This window comes from Papio anubis, chromosome 10 (genome assembly GCF_008728515.1).
Source record: "Papio anubis isolate 15944 chromosome 10, Panubis1.0, whole genome shotgun sequence".
Lineage (NCBI taxonomy): Eukaryota > Metazoa > Chordata > Mammalia > Primates > Cercopithecidae > Papio > Papio anubis.
In genome coordinates, this window is record NC_044985.1 from 88,984,656 (window position 1) to 89,001,089 (window position 16,434).

Below are 16,434 nucleotides of genomic sequence, written 5' to 3' on the forward strand. Positions count from 1 at the left end.
GGATGGTGTCGATCTTTGATCTCGTGATCCGCCTGCCTCGGCTTCCCAACATGCTGAGATTACAGGCGTGAGCCACCGTACCCGCCCTGCAGTGAGGCCATAACTCATGGGCACTCTCTTTTTCTTTCTTTTTTGTTTTCTTTTTTCTTTTGCTGTTTGTTTGTTTGGAGATGAAGTCTCGCTTTTGTTCCCCAGGCTGGAGTGCAATGGCATGATCTTGGCTCACCGCAACCTCTGCCTCCAGAGTTCAAGCGATTCTCCTACCTCAGTCTCCCAAGTAGCTGGGATTATAGGCACCTGCCACCGTGCCAGGCTAATTTTTGTATTTTTAGTAGAGATGGAGTTTCACCATGTTGGCCAGCCTGGTCTCGAACTCCTGACCTCAGGTGATCTGCCCACCTTGACCTCCCCGACTCTTTCTGCAAGCTCTTAATCCTTGTGCTTACTCATAAAATACGTGCCACCTTGATGGGGACATATCTGACCATCTAACTGAGGAGGGCAAAGTTGGAGGTCAGCAAACAAATTGCATATCCTGGCTCCTTTCACTGTCCATGGCACTTTAGCCTAGTGCTATACACCAACCGCCAAACAACCAGCCATTTCCCTGTTTTTCCTTTCTGGTGAGATGGCAAATCTGAGCCCGAAATCTCATTGATTCTCCATTTCCTGAAGTCAAGGGTAGGAGTGAGTCAATTATTTTGTTCAACTTTTTTTGCACCCAGTGGATATCCTAACCCTTTACTGTTTCTGCATGCATGTACTTCAGTCTTTAAGAAAAAATAAAAACCAGGTTTTTTTCTTTATTGTCATATCTGTAATTTGCTCCTTTCTCAGAGGAAGGTCATCCATGAAAATTAACCAATATGTTTAATTCTATAGAACTATCATTTTTGCGTCCAGTTGCCATTCCCTCTGAAGAGCTGTTAAATGCTGTGATTTTAATCTGCTTTGATTGCCTCACAAGTGAAGAGGTCATTTGCTGTATTTTGTGGAGGTGCATCACCGGAGTGCCCTCAGCTACAGAAGTATTTCCCTTGTAACAAGAAGAGAAGAGTAGAGTTTTTACATCACCACTGTGCTTAAAAACTCTTGTCTGCCAGGAAGCATCCGCTTTTCTGTGCAACCCTGGGAGTTCACTAAACGTGTGAGGTTGCATCACTGATTAGATATGGCGGAGTGATTGGACATAGTGCTGTGGGAGAAACCTTAACATAACTGGAATGAAATGAAAATCTCTGTTTTGTTCAGACCAAGGGAAGGTTTGATTAAAAAGATTTCCTCTTTTCCATTTGGGACACTGTTTTATTGTGTCATGTGGCATTGAGTAAGTGATCTGTTACAGGTTTGAAACATAACTGCTTCATGTATGTTTTTAACCATCCCTTGCTATTGTTCTCATAACATATTAAAAATACAGTTCAGGAAAGATCCAAGTATTTACAACAGTTTCTCTGGGATTTGCTATTTCTGCATGCAATTGTGAAAAGGAGTGCTGGCCCACATTCCTCTGCTAGGGAGTGTGGTGCTGCAGTCAGCTTCACAGTCAGATGACGGGTTGGGTAAGTTGGTTTGCTCAGTCATTCAGTAAATATGAGTATCCACTCTAAACGAAGCCAATAAAACGCAGGCAGACAACTGGAGGTGTTTTGACATGGCTTTTTTTTCTTCCAACTTTATAAGCTAGAAGCCAGGTCAATCTTCATGAGGATTTACTGAGTGTAGATACTGTGCTCTTGGAGCCTGTTGGGAGTGGAGGTGGAGAGAGACAGGCAGTGACACACATGCTATGGGAAAAGATTGGCCTGTTAGTGTGGGGAAGTTCCGTATGAAGCTGGTTTGTAGCTCTTAGGCAAAAGCAATCAGAACGTGTCAACAGTCGGCCAATTTCATCCGCTACCAGTTTTCATTGCATAAGTTTTTGGCCCCAAATAATTGCCCAACTAAGCAAGCCCATTTGTTGAGTCTGAATGGGATTCAAGGATTAATCCAGAGATGACATTTGGATTAAATCATCACTGTCTAATAGAAGCAGTTATAAATATGTAAATTAAGCAATCTGATTATGGTACACCTTGGCTGCTTCTAGTTATTCTAGTAATTGCCTGTGCAGGGTTAGTGGAAGAGATTTAAGCACTAGAGGCTGAAGTTTTTCAACGCCAAAGTAGCCAACAAATGGAATATAAGTTAAGAACATAAGATGTTTAGTACTTATGGATTCAACATTTGAAATCATATACATGTACTACATGCAAGCCAAAGGCCCAGAGCTTGTAATAATTCATAATTTTGCCATGGCACAAATTGCATCATTTACACTGGGAGGTTTGTATGTGGAGTGATGTATTTTCAAAGAGGCTCCAGAAAAGGTTGCAGCATTGGTGTCCTCTCACTTTTCTGCACCTTCTTGGGGAAATAGATGAGGAGGGTGGCCATTAGAATATCCTCCCCACATTCACTCAGGCTTTTTGTTGTCATTATTTCTAGCAACCACCACCTCCCTTTAATTTAGATATGGTCCCATAGAGCAATCACTGTTTAAGGATGTGTCTGTGAAAACATTTGTCATCATTTCAGTGCTACAAGTCTCTTACAATTCTGTCAAAGATATAGGCTTGGATTAGCAGCTACATATCAGTTCTTATCTTACACTTGGAAGTGAGGTGAGGTTAGAGAAAGAATAGTGGTGTCTTTCTTGGGATCTTGCTGGTGCTCAGTTGAGTTGAATTATAGAACATGCAAAGGGGAACAGTAGAGGGGCCATTCATTAGTATCTTCTCTCCAGCCTCTGTGCTCCTTACTCCCCAGAATAGACTCTTGAGAACAAAAAGTGTACAAATTTTTTCATCTCTGTATCTCCAGTGCTTAGCACTGGAGTAAAGGGGACCCTCATTAAGGGCTTGTGAACTGAATGATTGCTGTTTTGTTTATGGGTTTGCTAACCCTGTTATTTCTCATTTGATGATATATTTTTGTTGAATAATGAGCGTTACTCAAAAACTTTTCCCTTGAATTCCATGTTCAGTTTTGCTTTTGATTACAGAGTTCCTAAAGCAGAAGGCTACTAGAGAGAGAAGGTGCTGAGTGAGGTCAAGGTGTAAGATGCCTGTGGACATGGATGTTACCCAGGATGATAGTGAAAGATAAGGCATGAAAGAGGGAGAAAATATTAATTAAAATGATAGAGCAAGAGGAAGTGCTGGAGGACCAACTTGGAGACTAACAGGTGTGGACAATGAGAAGGAAATGATAAAGCAGCATGGTGCAGCTTCCAGAGGAGGAAACAGGAAATTCTTCTCTAGAAACAGCTCCAGGATGAGAGTGAGCAGTGTGAAGAAAATGATCATGACTCACTTCATAGAGTTGCCGAGGAAGTAGTTTATTTGGGGAAAGTTTATTGTCATTTACATCAAAGTAGCGGAGACAATACTTAAGGAAGTTCTTGAGCTTATGAAAGAGTTCCAGGGCATCCTGGGAACAGAGGAGGAGAAGGGTTTGGAGGTATTTGGGAGGTGATGCACCCTTGAAGGCTAAGAAAGTGCCGAAAGAAGGAGGAGCAATGGGAGAGGACGGTTGCCCCAAGAGTTGTTTCTATCGTGACCCACTATTAAGTCTAAAGAAATGGGATAGCTGGAAGAGGAGAGGAATATCGAGCAAGAGGTTCAAAGAAGATGTGCTGAGATGATGGGCCTTGCTCGCAGTGGCCCACGCTGGTCAACAATTTCTAGTCTGTAGGTTCAGGATCTGGAGGTTTCAGCATGGAAGTTTCCTTTCTCAGCTGGTGAAAACATGATTAACTCAAGCTTCCAGCCATTATGGAACTTAGTTGGTTTTAAATATTGGTTTAAATATATTTGATAAATAATGAAAGTCATTTTAAATTGCATTATAATAAATAAAATATAGGAGCATATATAAAGAAACATAACCAGCCAGGTACAAATCAGTGCTTTCTCTTTTACTTCAATTATTTCAATCCATAAATAAAGATTAGCTTTCAATTGCACTTTAAATTCTCTTGCCAGAGATGCCTCTGGCAATGATTCCAGCTGGCTTGCAACTTCGAATGCAGAGACAGTATCATATTGTCATATTCATCTTTGAATCCCTCCAGAGTCCAGCACAATACTCTGCACATGGAGTCTAGCATAATACTCTAGACATCATAAATATACGTTCTATTGAAAGTTAACTTAGACTCTTTAAGGAAAAGGAGCAGATTTCTTTACCCAGTAAACCCCTTGTAAGTAGAATATCTGTTGTATTTCAGACCTGTGCTAAGTGACGGGGATACCAAGATGGATGAGACTCATTCCCCACCTGAAAGCTCTCACTACCAATCAACGCAGACAGATCTGTAAAGAAATCATCACCTACCCCGAGATCAATGAATGTCATGACAGAGCTTGCACATGGCATGAAAGTGGCACTGAAAAGGAAGATTGAGTCCATGCAGAGTGTTCAGGGAGAAAGTGGCTCATACTGAGTTGGGTGTGAAGGGATGAATGGCTGGATATTCGCCAGGCAAGCAATGGTGTTCTAGAAAACTGGTGTATCTAGGCATGTGTTGAGCATCTCCGCTTTGCCAAGCACTGTTCTAGGCTTTGGGGATATATTGGTGAACAAAACAGATAAAAACCACTGCCTGCCTACTTGGAGCTTACATTTTAGCTATTGATAACCAATAGATTATTTTAATGAGACAGTGCATCCCTCTAACCCTCAAGCACTGTGTAGTTTTAAGTTTAAAACATTTGTATTTAAATAGAAATGCATGGTGGTTTCCTTGTGTGATCAGAACATATTCTGGTCTGGCTATAGCTACTTTTACAGTCTCTCCTAACTCTTTGTTGTGTTTCTACCCTTGCTCAAAAAACAAACAAACCTTTTGCTGACTGCTGCCCATGACTACAGCTGCTCTCAGCAGTTCAGACCTCTGCACCTCATTTCAAGCTGTGTTTCCACATGCTGTAAGAACCCACGATGGTGTAGCCGGCTCTGGATCACCCTACTTCTCTCCATACAATTGTTTTTGACTCTTCCGCTGTTCCTCCTTCTTCACATAAGTCATGGTAAGGATTGCTTCAAGTGCCTCTTAGGTTGTCTGAAGAAAACCCTTCCCCAAATTGTTTATTTTCAGTAGGTCTTATAAGCTGTGAAATTGTTTTTTGAAACTAGAGGCTTCCAATAAAGGTGTCATAAAGTGAAATGCAAGAATGACAAAGTGAATGGCAAAATGATTGTGTGGGAAGATATATGGAGGTCATAGGAGAGGGACAGATGCACATGGCAAAGTCAGGGAGGTTTGAGTCTGCGTGAGAAGAGGGTGAAATGCTTATAGAGGATAGGCAATAAAAAAGAACTTTTCAAGAAGTCCTTGAACATGCTTTGTTCATGAACTAAGATGGCTTGTCAATGTGGTTCTCTATCTAATAGTTATAAAAAAATTCTTTAACACAGTTTTGGCTTCCTAAATTTTGAGATTTTTTTTTTTCTAAATGTACTACCAAACTAAGCACACATATGGATCAGTGTGCTTTTCTTTTCTTTTCTTTTCCTTTTCTTTTCTTTTCTTTTCTTTTCTTTTCCTTTTCTTTTTTACCCTGTTCATTACACAGCTATGGAATTGGTCTGTGGATTCAAAATTTTCTACAGCACATTTTCATCCTGAAGATTTTCATAGTGAAGCCCGGCAGGGATGTATGCTTGTGTTGGCATGAGTGAAATGCGTGTGCAAAAAGAAACAATTGCTTTAATAGTGTGGCCTTTTATCACTACTCTCTCTGAACCAAACCTGGCTTTTGTAAAGGTTTGCATCAGTGTATATGGGATATTTACTAGAGCCAAATTTGATTGAGATGTATTTCAGTCAGCAAAATGGAAGTGGTTAAGGTAGAAATGCTTGGTAATTGCTGAATTATCCCAACTTCCTTAAGTTTTTTCTATTTACCAGCTTTAGGTGATGATTCGGAGTTACAAATTAAGCCCTAATACCATATAAATGTCCATTTTGACAGACCTGGATTCTAAATATTTGAGAAGATGGTATAGTTTAAATAGATTAAATGAAAGAAGGATGTTTATAATACCTTTCGTCATACATTTTGTGATTTAGCATGATCTGAAGCAGACCTTGTGGAAATTGCTGTTTTTCAATATCCTCACCCTTTCAGTAATAAACAACGTTATCTTTGTGTATCTAAGAGCTGGGCTTAAGCAGTTTTAATATATTTAATGATATAGGAAAACTAGGGGGAAATTAGCTATAACTGGATGTGGGAAAGAATCCAATTATAAATAGGAATTATGATTATGAACATGTTTATATCAGTCTTGTATTTGAAAAAAATTGTTTTACACTCTATTCAGCACTTTTGAAATGTGTTATTTTAATATGAGAAAGAAACAGTGAACAATAAAAGAGGGGTTGCAGAATTACCTTGTTGAACTTCTGAACTTCTCTGGCTCTGAAGATTTTAAAGCAGCCTTTACTTCAACATATTTGTGTAGGGAGAAGTGCACCCACTGGTGTTAGCCTTATGTTGAAAGATTAGCAGAGCAGATGAAATGTTGATTTTGACATCAATAGTTATTTTCATTTTTGATACCTCGATGAGATGGATGAATGTGTTTGGTCCACTCAAATCTCACAAGCGAAACAGAATTCCCTCTCTACCCACCATCACCTCTGCCTTTTTTAAAAGCTCACAGCTGTCTTTTGACACCTGGTATCAGGTTAAGTCAACTTTTATACATTTTTACCAAAAATATGCAATAAAACCAAACACAAAAAGACAAACTCCAGCAGGTAAAGGGTATATTTTATAACAATTTTATTATAAAAATTTCACTGGTCTTTTAAAATCTAAATCAGAATACTGAGAAATCTTAACAATGAACTCAACTGTGCTGATTATTAGCAATGAGAAGAAGAAAAAATATCCAAGGAAAGATCATAGGAAAATAAAAAAGAAGTAGGGGTATAGAGGAAAGGTTTTGGTTTTCTTTCAGGTATACTTCATACCATAGATTTGTTCCTCAAAAGTTGTATAAAAATTAGTATGTTAAGAAAGTATAAAAGTGTATCTACTCTGAGAGTGCTTCTCAAGGGAAGCTCTCCAAGAAAACATTTAGCCAAATGAATACCTCTTAATTGATCTGTTGGGGAATTTTTATATGTATGTTTATTCAGTTGGAGTTTGCCTGCCTTACTATTTGGTGCATTATGACATTTTATGCTAGGAGTGGACCTTAAAAATCTTCTTATCCCCAGTGTAGAGAAACTAGAAGTGAAGGTCAGGAGATGATGTGTCTGGTCACCAGGCAAAGCAGTGATAGAACTTATATCAGAATCTGTGTCTCTTTTGCGTTAGACCAGAATTCAGTTACTGTATCTTGATCTTTACTCATTTTAAATTAATTTTTTATTAAACCTATGAAAACCATTCAGCATCTCTTCCAGACACACCGGATGAAGAGAAGGTGTGGCCAACCCTGATTGTATTAATTATCAATGGGATTTAGCCTCTGTAGCACATAATCCACAACTGCGTAATCTCTGTAGAAACAGTCCATTGAAAATTGTAGATTTTTAGTGCATTTTACAAAATTCAGAACTGTTTACGCTGAGTCCAGTTTTATCCCATATGCATTCAGGTAATTTATCCACATGACTTAGTGTGTGTTTGTGAATGAGCATGAGCACCCTGTGTGCGTGCTCTCTATAAGCCAAGGATTTGAGCTAGTCATTTAATGTTAATGATTTTACCTGCTCCCAGGATTAGCATGGGACTAGTTAGTAGAATATTTATGATCCAATTAATTGTGTTCCATAAAAGGTTTTTTATATTTTAAAGATTCAATTATTAGAGCATAATCTCTAGAATAATGAAAAACTTGATAGTCTTTCATATAAATAATTTCTCTGTTTCATAATATGGTATCTTTTCCTTACCCTCTTTGCCTGAAATCGACAACTAAGAGATATTACAAGGTAAATACAGTTAACGTGCTTGCTTTCAAAACTGACTCTTAGGAAATGAGGGTCCCAAGAAATTTTGGTTCTTTCTTTGACCTTCAGTTTCTTCTTCGACAAGATATTAATCTTTTTGTCTTGCATATGTTCAAGTATGAAATTGGAATAGGAATGCCAAGAAATCCGCTAGATTGTTGTGGCTATACATCTAGTTATATGTGAAATAGTTTGAGATCTTTGAAAGAAAGGTAAAGTGTACATAAGACATTATTATAGGTTTTTGTTGCTGTCATTATAAAAGAATCCATAACATAAGTAATAAGGTCAGCATTCTCTAAGTCAGCAAGTATTTATTGTGGTGCACAGAAAGAACACTGAACTGAGTATCAAGAATCCTGGATTCTGGCTTTGTCACTAACACAACATGTAAAAAGAGACCAGTCATGTCAGCTTTCTGCCTCTGAGTTTCCTTAGCTGTAAAATGGGTGAACTGGCTTCACTCGTCAACACCATCCTTCCTGGCTTGGTTAATATTTTTTAGGATTTTTCCTGAGTCTCAGATCTGTACTAGTTACTTTAAGGTAGTGGTTTTTGAAGTGTGGTTCCTGGACTAGCAGCATCAGAAACTTGTAGACCCTCTGGCCTCACCCTAGACCTACTGCAGCAACATTTCAGGCACTGGGCGCGGGGCCCAGCAATCTGGGTTTTCACAAGACTCCAGGCGATTCTTCTGATCCGTGTTAAAGTTGGAGAACCACTGTTAGAATAGACATAAAAATGAATAAAACACAGTTCTTCTTAAGCAGTTTTTAATTTAGCACTTTTATATCTCTAATTGTCATGCCAATTTTAGCTATGTAGGTATAAAGTCTACTGGTGTTCGTGTGTGTGTGTGTGTGTGTGTGTGTGTGTGTGTAGTAAATTATAGGCATATTAATTACTAAGACTGAAACATTTAGGGATGGTATCTTTGAAGTCAACTGAGAGATTTCCAATGGCAAGGCATTGCCAAACGCATAAAAATATATATGAAGTTTGAAAATAACAGTGTTTAACAATCACATGTTAATTTCATGTGTGCTTATCAAATGCAGTTTGTTTTACTTTAGCACAGATATTTTTGTTCTGAAAAGTAAAAACAAATATTCTGGAATTATGCCCAGAATTTTAATTTTAAAATTTACATTATGATTATGTATGAGCACCAGGCACATAACCTGATGTTCAGATCCTCTCTGTGTAATGTTTCTATTACTCTCATTCTAACATTCATATGCAATTTCAAAAGAAACTTGCAGTTGACTTTTCAGAATGCAAATCTTGTTTTGAAATGCACCTGAGTTTTTGAAACATAATTCAGTTGCAGTTAAATTTTATGGGCAAGTGGTTTTCAATGTAGCTAAAATTCACTGAGGGGGGAAAATCATGGCCATATATGATCGCCTGTAAGTCAGAGGGAGATACCTGTTGATAGACGGGACCGCTATTTCAGTTCTCATCTGAGAGATGAAAAATTGAGCAATAAAACTACTTTTAATTTCGTTTTGTAGCTACAGTAGACCAGGGAAATTCAGTGAGAACTTGGGAATGCATTGAGCATTTTCTTCCAGAAAAAGTATCAAGAGTGTTAAGTTTCTTTGGACATGTGTAACCTAGTGGTGCTTCATAATGAATGCACGTTCTTGTATGAGATCAGTGACTGGTACTAACTGTGAAATATGAAATGATAGCCTGGTGCTGATACCATGATTACCCCTGGAGAAACTGTTGCCCCTCTTGGTGCCTGGCCCCTTTCATCCAGCCTGTGAACACTTGCAGTTGTTAGCACTAGTGCTAACCAAATGTAAACACCTTTACTTTCCAGCTGTTGCTAATTGGTTTGGGAATAATTATGGGAGTGTTGATTTTAAGCTAAAAATAGTGCGGTGATGTTTAAATCCAACTCATTTTGGCTGTCAGAAATGCTCCTGTGATCCTGAAAGTGTTGCTAAAAACGTTTGCTTTAAAAAAAAATGTAGTAATTAAACTTGTCTGCTGTGAGAGCCACATATATCTGCCTGCTGTCTGCTCTGATGAAAGTGGTAAAGGGCAAACTTCTTAAAGGTCTCTGACCAGTTGACAGGACACAATCTCCTGCTGAACTTTATTTTAGAGAGTAAAGCCATGTCATTTGAGCAAAAGAGGAGACAAAATAAATTTTGAAATAACTCTATACGTTCTATATCATACAGCTGATTATATGCTTCTGTGTTAACATTAAAAATAGAAATTGTAATAATTATATTAATAAAATTAATTATAGCACTTCCAAACTGTTATGTTTTCTAGAGGCAAGTTTGAGGGTTTGAAATCACATAATTATTATTTCTCAAACCTAAAGCTGAAGAAATATGGTAGCTGTTTGGCATCAATTGTTTATTCCTCTGGTTCTTCATAATCAGGGTTGTTTTTGTACCTTTCCTTCCAAATTTAAAAGTCATCTTACAGATTTTTTTCAAAGTCATTTAAATAAGCAATGAGGAAAAGTATATTTTCATCTTGAGACATGTGCAATTTCATGACTTCATTTTACCATATAATTTAGTGAAGGAAAAGCTTAAGTATTCTTAATTTATTGTTTGTAAATTATTTTGTAATTTTTGGAAAAAATGATTTTATGTACCCTGTTAAGAGGTAAACTGCTTTTGTCGATAAGTATTGAAGCACTGCACAGCTACAGTGTTGCTGAAGTCAGTTTGAAATTGGCTTTATGTCCTTACAGGATGCCCTAAACATCTGTCTGCCTGCCCCATCTTCAGAGAATATCAAAGAATTTTGTTAGTGCAGTATGTGGAAATGATCTTGGCAAGTGACAAACACTGCTCATTAGTTGAGGTGATAAACTATAGTTACTACCCCTTTTTGATAGCTGTGGCAAGGGAAGTGTTTTTGATGTTGTCTTAATAATAATAGGAGATATAAGTCTGTGAATGTGTGTTCTTTTTCAAGTCTGTAGTTATTGACATGATTTCTCCAAATGTGTAGTCAGTTCAGAATTACCCTTGAGCAGATTATGACATTGTAATTGGCCCAATATTACTTTCAAATTGTAATTGACATTTCCGTATACTCAGAGCATTAAGTATGTTGTTGATATGAAAAGAACCTTTACTTGCTATCTAACTGGAACTAGATGAAAAATTCATTTTTTAACCTTGCATAATGTTGATTTGAGCCAGAAAATATGTTATTTTTCTACCTTGTTTAGGGATCAGCAAGAACGTTCCATTTAGAGTATGGTGCAGAGGCAACAATAATTATATACAACTTTATAGCAAATATCACAGTTTTTTTCTTTGATACCCTGAGGATACATCCCACAAAGAATTATAAAACTAAAAAGAATATTTATTTTAATTAATTGTCACTGTTAACTGTTCATGGATTGAGAGACTTTATGATGCTTAGATGGCGATACCCTCCAAATTGATCTTTATATTCAATGCGATCCCTAGCAAAAACCCGACTGTTTTTTTTTTCAGATATTAACAAACTGATTCTAAAATTAATATGGAAATGCAAGAGACCCACCATAGCCAAAGCAATCTTGTAAATAAGAATAAATTTGGAAGAATCACGCACCCTGATTTCAAAATTTAGTACAAAGCTACAATAATTGACCGTGTCGTACTGACATAAGAATAGACATGTATAGATCAATGAATGAAGTACAAAGGATCCAGAAATACACCCTTATGTTTTTGGGAAATTCATTTTCTGTAAGGGTGTCAAGACAATTCAATGAATAAAAAAGTCTTTTCAATGAATGATACTAACACAACTAGATATCTACATACAAAGAATGAATTTGAGCTCCTTCCTCACACAATGTGCATAAATTAACTCAAAATGATAATAGGCCTAAATGTAAGAGCCAACACTGTGTAAGATTCTTAGAATAAAACAAAGGTGTAAATCTTTGTGACCTTGTATTAGGCAATGTTTCTTAGATACAACACCAAAAAACACAAGCAACAAAAGAAAAAATAAATAAATTGGACTTGGTTAAAATAAAAAACTTTTGTGCTTTAAAGGACACATGAAGAAAGTGAAGACAACCCAAACAACAGAAAAACATATTTGCAAATCATATATTGGATAAGAAATTTGTAAATGGAATATTTAAAGAACTCTTTACAGGTCAATAATAAAAAGACATACCGTTAGACATTTCTCCAAAGAAGAAACACAAATGGCCAATAATCACAGGGAAAGAAGCTCCACATCATTAATCATTACAGAAATGCAAATCAAAACTACAATGACATATCACTTTATACCCATGAGAATGGATAAAATAAATTAAAAATAAAAATAAGTTGTGACAAGTCTATGGACATATTAAAACCCTCATGTATTACTGGTAAGAATCATGGCAAATTATTCAGACCTGTGGGAAATAGTGCAGCAGTTCCTCAAAATGTTAAACATAGAGTTACCATATGACCAACAATTCCACTCCACAGTGTACGCCTAAGAGAACTGAAAGCATATGTTCACGCGAGAACTTGTACCCAAATGTTCATAGCAACATTATTCATAATAGGCAAGAGTGGAAACAACCCAAATGCTCACCAGCTGATGAATGGATAAACTAAATGTGGTATATCCATAAAGTGGAATATTGTTGGGCCATAAAATGGAGTAAAATACTGATACATGCTACAATGGATGAGCTTTTGAAAACATTATTATTCTACATGAAGGAAGCCACATATCTTATGATTCTGTCTATATGAAATGTCTAAAATAGGCAACTCTTTTAAGACAGAAATTAGATTAATGATTGACAGGGCCTGTTGGGGAAAGGGAGGATGAGGAATGGCTGCTAATGGGTTTGGGGTTTCTTTTTGGGGTGATAAACATGTTCTAATGTTAGATGGTGGTGATTACAAAACTCTGAATATATTGAAAACCACTTGATTGTACTCTTTAAAATGGTGACTCTTATGTAAATTACATATCAATAAAGCTGTTGTAAGAAATAAAAATCATCTTAAAGCAATCCTTTAAATGATCATAGCTGCAGCCCCACAGACACGGGGCTGCAAACTTACCAGAGATCCAACTCTAGAACTGCCCAGCTAAGCTACTTCTGAATCTCTGATTCACAGAAACTATGAGAGATAATAAATGTTTATTTTTTTAATGTATTAAGTTGTGGAATAATTTATTATGCAACATTAAAAATTAATACAATGAACTCTTGGTGTTATGTGCTTGATATATAGAGAACCAGATACAAATTCATTCCTGTGTAAGAGAAACAGATAAGAAAGTTAATGATTTTGGCAAAAATGAGGTCATCAAATATCCTGACATGCACGATAATCACAGGTTCCACTATTATGTTAAATTATCTACCTAAGTATTTTTGTAACCTGCTCAACCCTGTCTCCATTTATCTGTAAGCATATATCAAGCCCTTCATAATAATATGAATATTTGAAAGCTTTCAAAAACATTCATCTTTTAAAATTTGGTACTTTAAACCATGAAATGTTTTTTAGCCTTATGGAAATTCTTTCTTATCTAAGTGAAAAGGGGAAAATTAATTTTTAAAAAGTCTAGTATAGACCAAGTCTTTCACAAAACTACCAACCCCTGCATGAAATGTTGCTACTCAATCTAAAAGTGAGAGACTTTTTTTTTTAACTCAGTTCACTACAACAAAGTCCTTCTGTTGCAGTTATGTCTTACTTTCCTTGAGATAATAACCTGGCTGGGCGCGGTGGCTCACGCCTGTAATCCCAGCACTTGGGAGGCCAAGACAACCAGATCACGAGGTTAGGAGATCGAGACCATCCTGGCTGACATGGTGAAGCCCCATCTCTACTAAAAATACAAAAACAAAATTAACCGGGCGTGGTGGTGGACGCCTGTAGTCCCAGCCACTCCGGAGGCTGAGGCAGGAGAATGGTGTGAACCCGGGAGGCAGAGGTTGCAGTGAGCTGAGATCGCACCACTGCACTCCACTCCAGCCTGGGCAACAGAGCGAGACTCCGTCTCAAAAAAAAAAAAAAAAGATAATAACCTAATATACTCATGTCCAGCCTCTTAAGCTTGTATGTTGTCTTCCTTACTCTGTTGCAATAATGCATTTTAAGCTGGTATGTTGTCTTCCTTACTCTGTTGCAATAATGCGTTTGGATGCATAAATGCTGTTTATAAGTGTGGATTTTTGATAAGTCTTTCTGTATCTAGTTTGTTGCTTTGGTGAAACCAGAGTCCATGTCTAACAATACTTTTTTGTGACTCCACTTGTGAAGAGAGGGGTGTCCACAAGATTCCCTGTTAGAGAACAGCTCTGAGGCCTAATGTCCTCCATAAGGAAGCAGCAGCATCAGGCATGCTTTCTAGAATCCATCCTCTCCTCTGCTTCTCTGGGTAATATCCAGTACAACTTTGCCACTGTCCTGGAATACAGGGCCTCTCTGACCCTCTAACTTTTCTGTAGTGGGAGCCTGTTTACAATTTTAGAAATTAAATGGGCAATTTGAATCTCTCTCTGAAGATTATCCTCAGAATCAAATTTCATGACAAAGTAAGAATTCTGGATTTCTTCTTCCTGCAGTGTTTCTGCCTGACTTTGACAGAGGTGACTTTGCCAAGCAGTGTTTTTTCATGGATTTTGCTTTCTTTATATTTAATGTTGTGGGGGCAAGCAAGTATGTACCTTAAGGCTAATATATCACCATCTGTCACCAGAGCCTCCCCTTCAGTATTCTTTTCGTTCCTGGTTTAAAACACTCAATCCCAAAAGCCTATGGCTGAGTAGCAAGAAGCTAAATGAAGTATTCCAAAGCTCTTAACATACTGCCTTGTATACATGACGCATTTGAGCATTTCAGAAACCAAACAGGAGAGAAAAGAACATTGAAAGCACCGAAAAGATTAACACCTGCTTCCAGTTTTCAAAGACATTAGAACATACTGTATATATCCAGCGTAAAGCCGTTTACTATCCCGTATTGAGATATTTTATTCAAATTTTCAATTCAATATGCATAGCATCACATGTTTATGACTTTGTTTCACTATAGGATTCCACGCAGAACTTGGAAGAGAGAGAAGTTATGAATGGTGTACAGACAGAACTAACATCACCAAAAACTAAGGACACATTGAGGTATTCTCTTATGCAAATAAGAATATCTGATTTATTTCAATTTGATGTGTTTTTTTAATAGTTTATAATTGTTCTTACTTTACAAGAAAGATCAGGATAAATAGAATCATGGAGAGAGAGAGAGATAGGAGATATATATATATATTCTTTAGTTAAAAATGTTTATGAATATGTGTGTAATTTGGTTATCAAAACGGGCTTTTCACATGAGTTTTATCACCTTTTGTAGGTTAAAGAACTGCGATTCAGAGCAATTAAGTGACAACTACAGACTTAATTGACACCCACCACTCTTGTCTACAAAGCCACTGTTTCAAACATTCCTATTGCATGTACATTCCCTGATGCCTTGGTGTTTTATTTCATGCTACCTGACTAAGGCTAGGAAACTTCTCATATAAAAGTGCAGCTAAAATCAGTTTTATATCAAATTCAGAAAGTAGAGTGAGTGCAATTCCCAGCACTTTAAGACCCTGGAGTGGGAAAGGATGATAACAATCTTCACGTCATTGAATGCATGGGGGAAAGCTTGGAGGTTACAGCTTTAAGACAGGACATTGATTCTAGCTGGTATGAGATGAAAAAAACAGTTAAAGTGAAATTAGGAAGCCAATTCTGGCTGAATTACATGGTCCATATGCTCCTGGGGCAGGGAGAATCTCATATCCCACAGGGCTTGGCCCATGCATAGGACTTTGGGCACACATCCACATAGAAGCTAAGTAAATTATTTATAGTCTATCTCAAAATGTCTTGAAACTGTTTAATTTCTATAATCATTGCTCAAGCCTTTGTTATCCCTCAGCTACACCATTATAATAACCTAACTTCTCTGTCAAATATCAGTTTCTCCTTATTCTAACCATTCCCACATATTACTGTTGGATAAAATTTTTTAAACCACAGAATTTATCAAACCATCCCTTAGTTCCAAACCTTTTGGATTTACATAAGTCCTGGGTTTGAGCACTAGCTCCAAGATTACTACCTGTGTAATCTTGGACTCATTACACTACTTCTTTAATATGTATCTTCATAGGCAAATTGATATCATCATCACATAGATTATTGTGAAGATTAAATGAGATACAGTACAGACAACTGACTTAGCACAATGCAAAATGAAAGGCTGGAGAAACATTAATTTCTATTGCCATTATCATTGTCATTTTTACACAGCTTGTAGTTTATTGTAACTATTTCTCATTCTCCCAAGCAAGACTGAATCCTCCAAAGGATTCCTGACACCTAATTCAGGTCTTGGAATATAATAGGGACATATTTGTTGAGT

General features: G+C 37.1%; 1 protein-coding gene across 15 annotated transcripts in view; it reads left to right on the forward strand.

The window, feature by feature from the left end:
• Positions 1-16,434, forward strand: part of PARD3B (par-3 family cell polarity regulator beta) — a 1,095,492-nt gene that overhangs the window by 547,977 nt on the left and 531,081 nt on the right. For 14 of the 15 annotated variants that reach the window (XR_002516428.2, XR_002516429.2, XR_002516430.2 and 11 more), the window contains exon 5: positions 15,058-15,143. Coding sequence is in view for 12 of the 15 variants with exons in the window: in XM_021924389.2 (XP_021780081.1) it covers positions 15,058-15,143 (86 nt within the window). In the remaining 3 variants the exon portion in view is untranslated. Of the gene's footprint in view, positions 1-4,982; positions 5,073-15,057; positions 15,144-16,434 lie in introns of those variants that run through there. The other variant, XM_021924399.2, reaches the window with a different exon arrangement.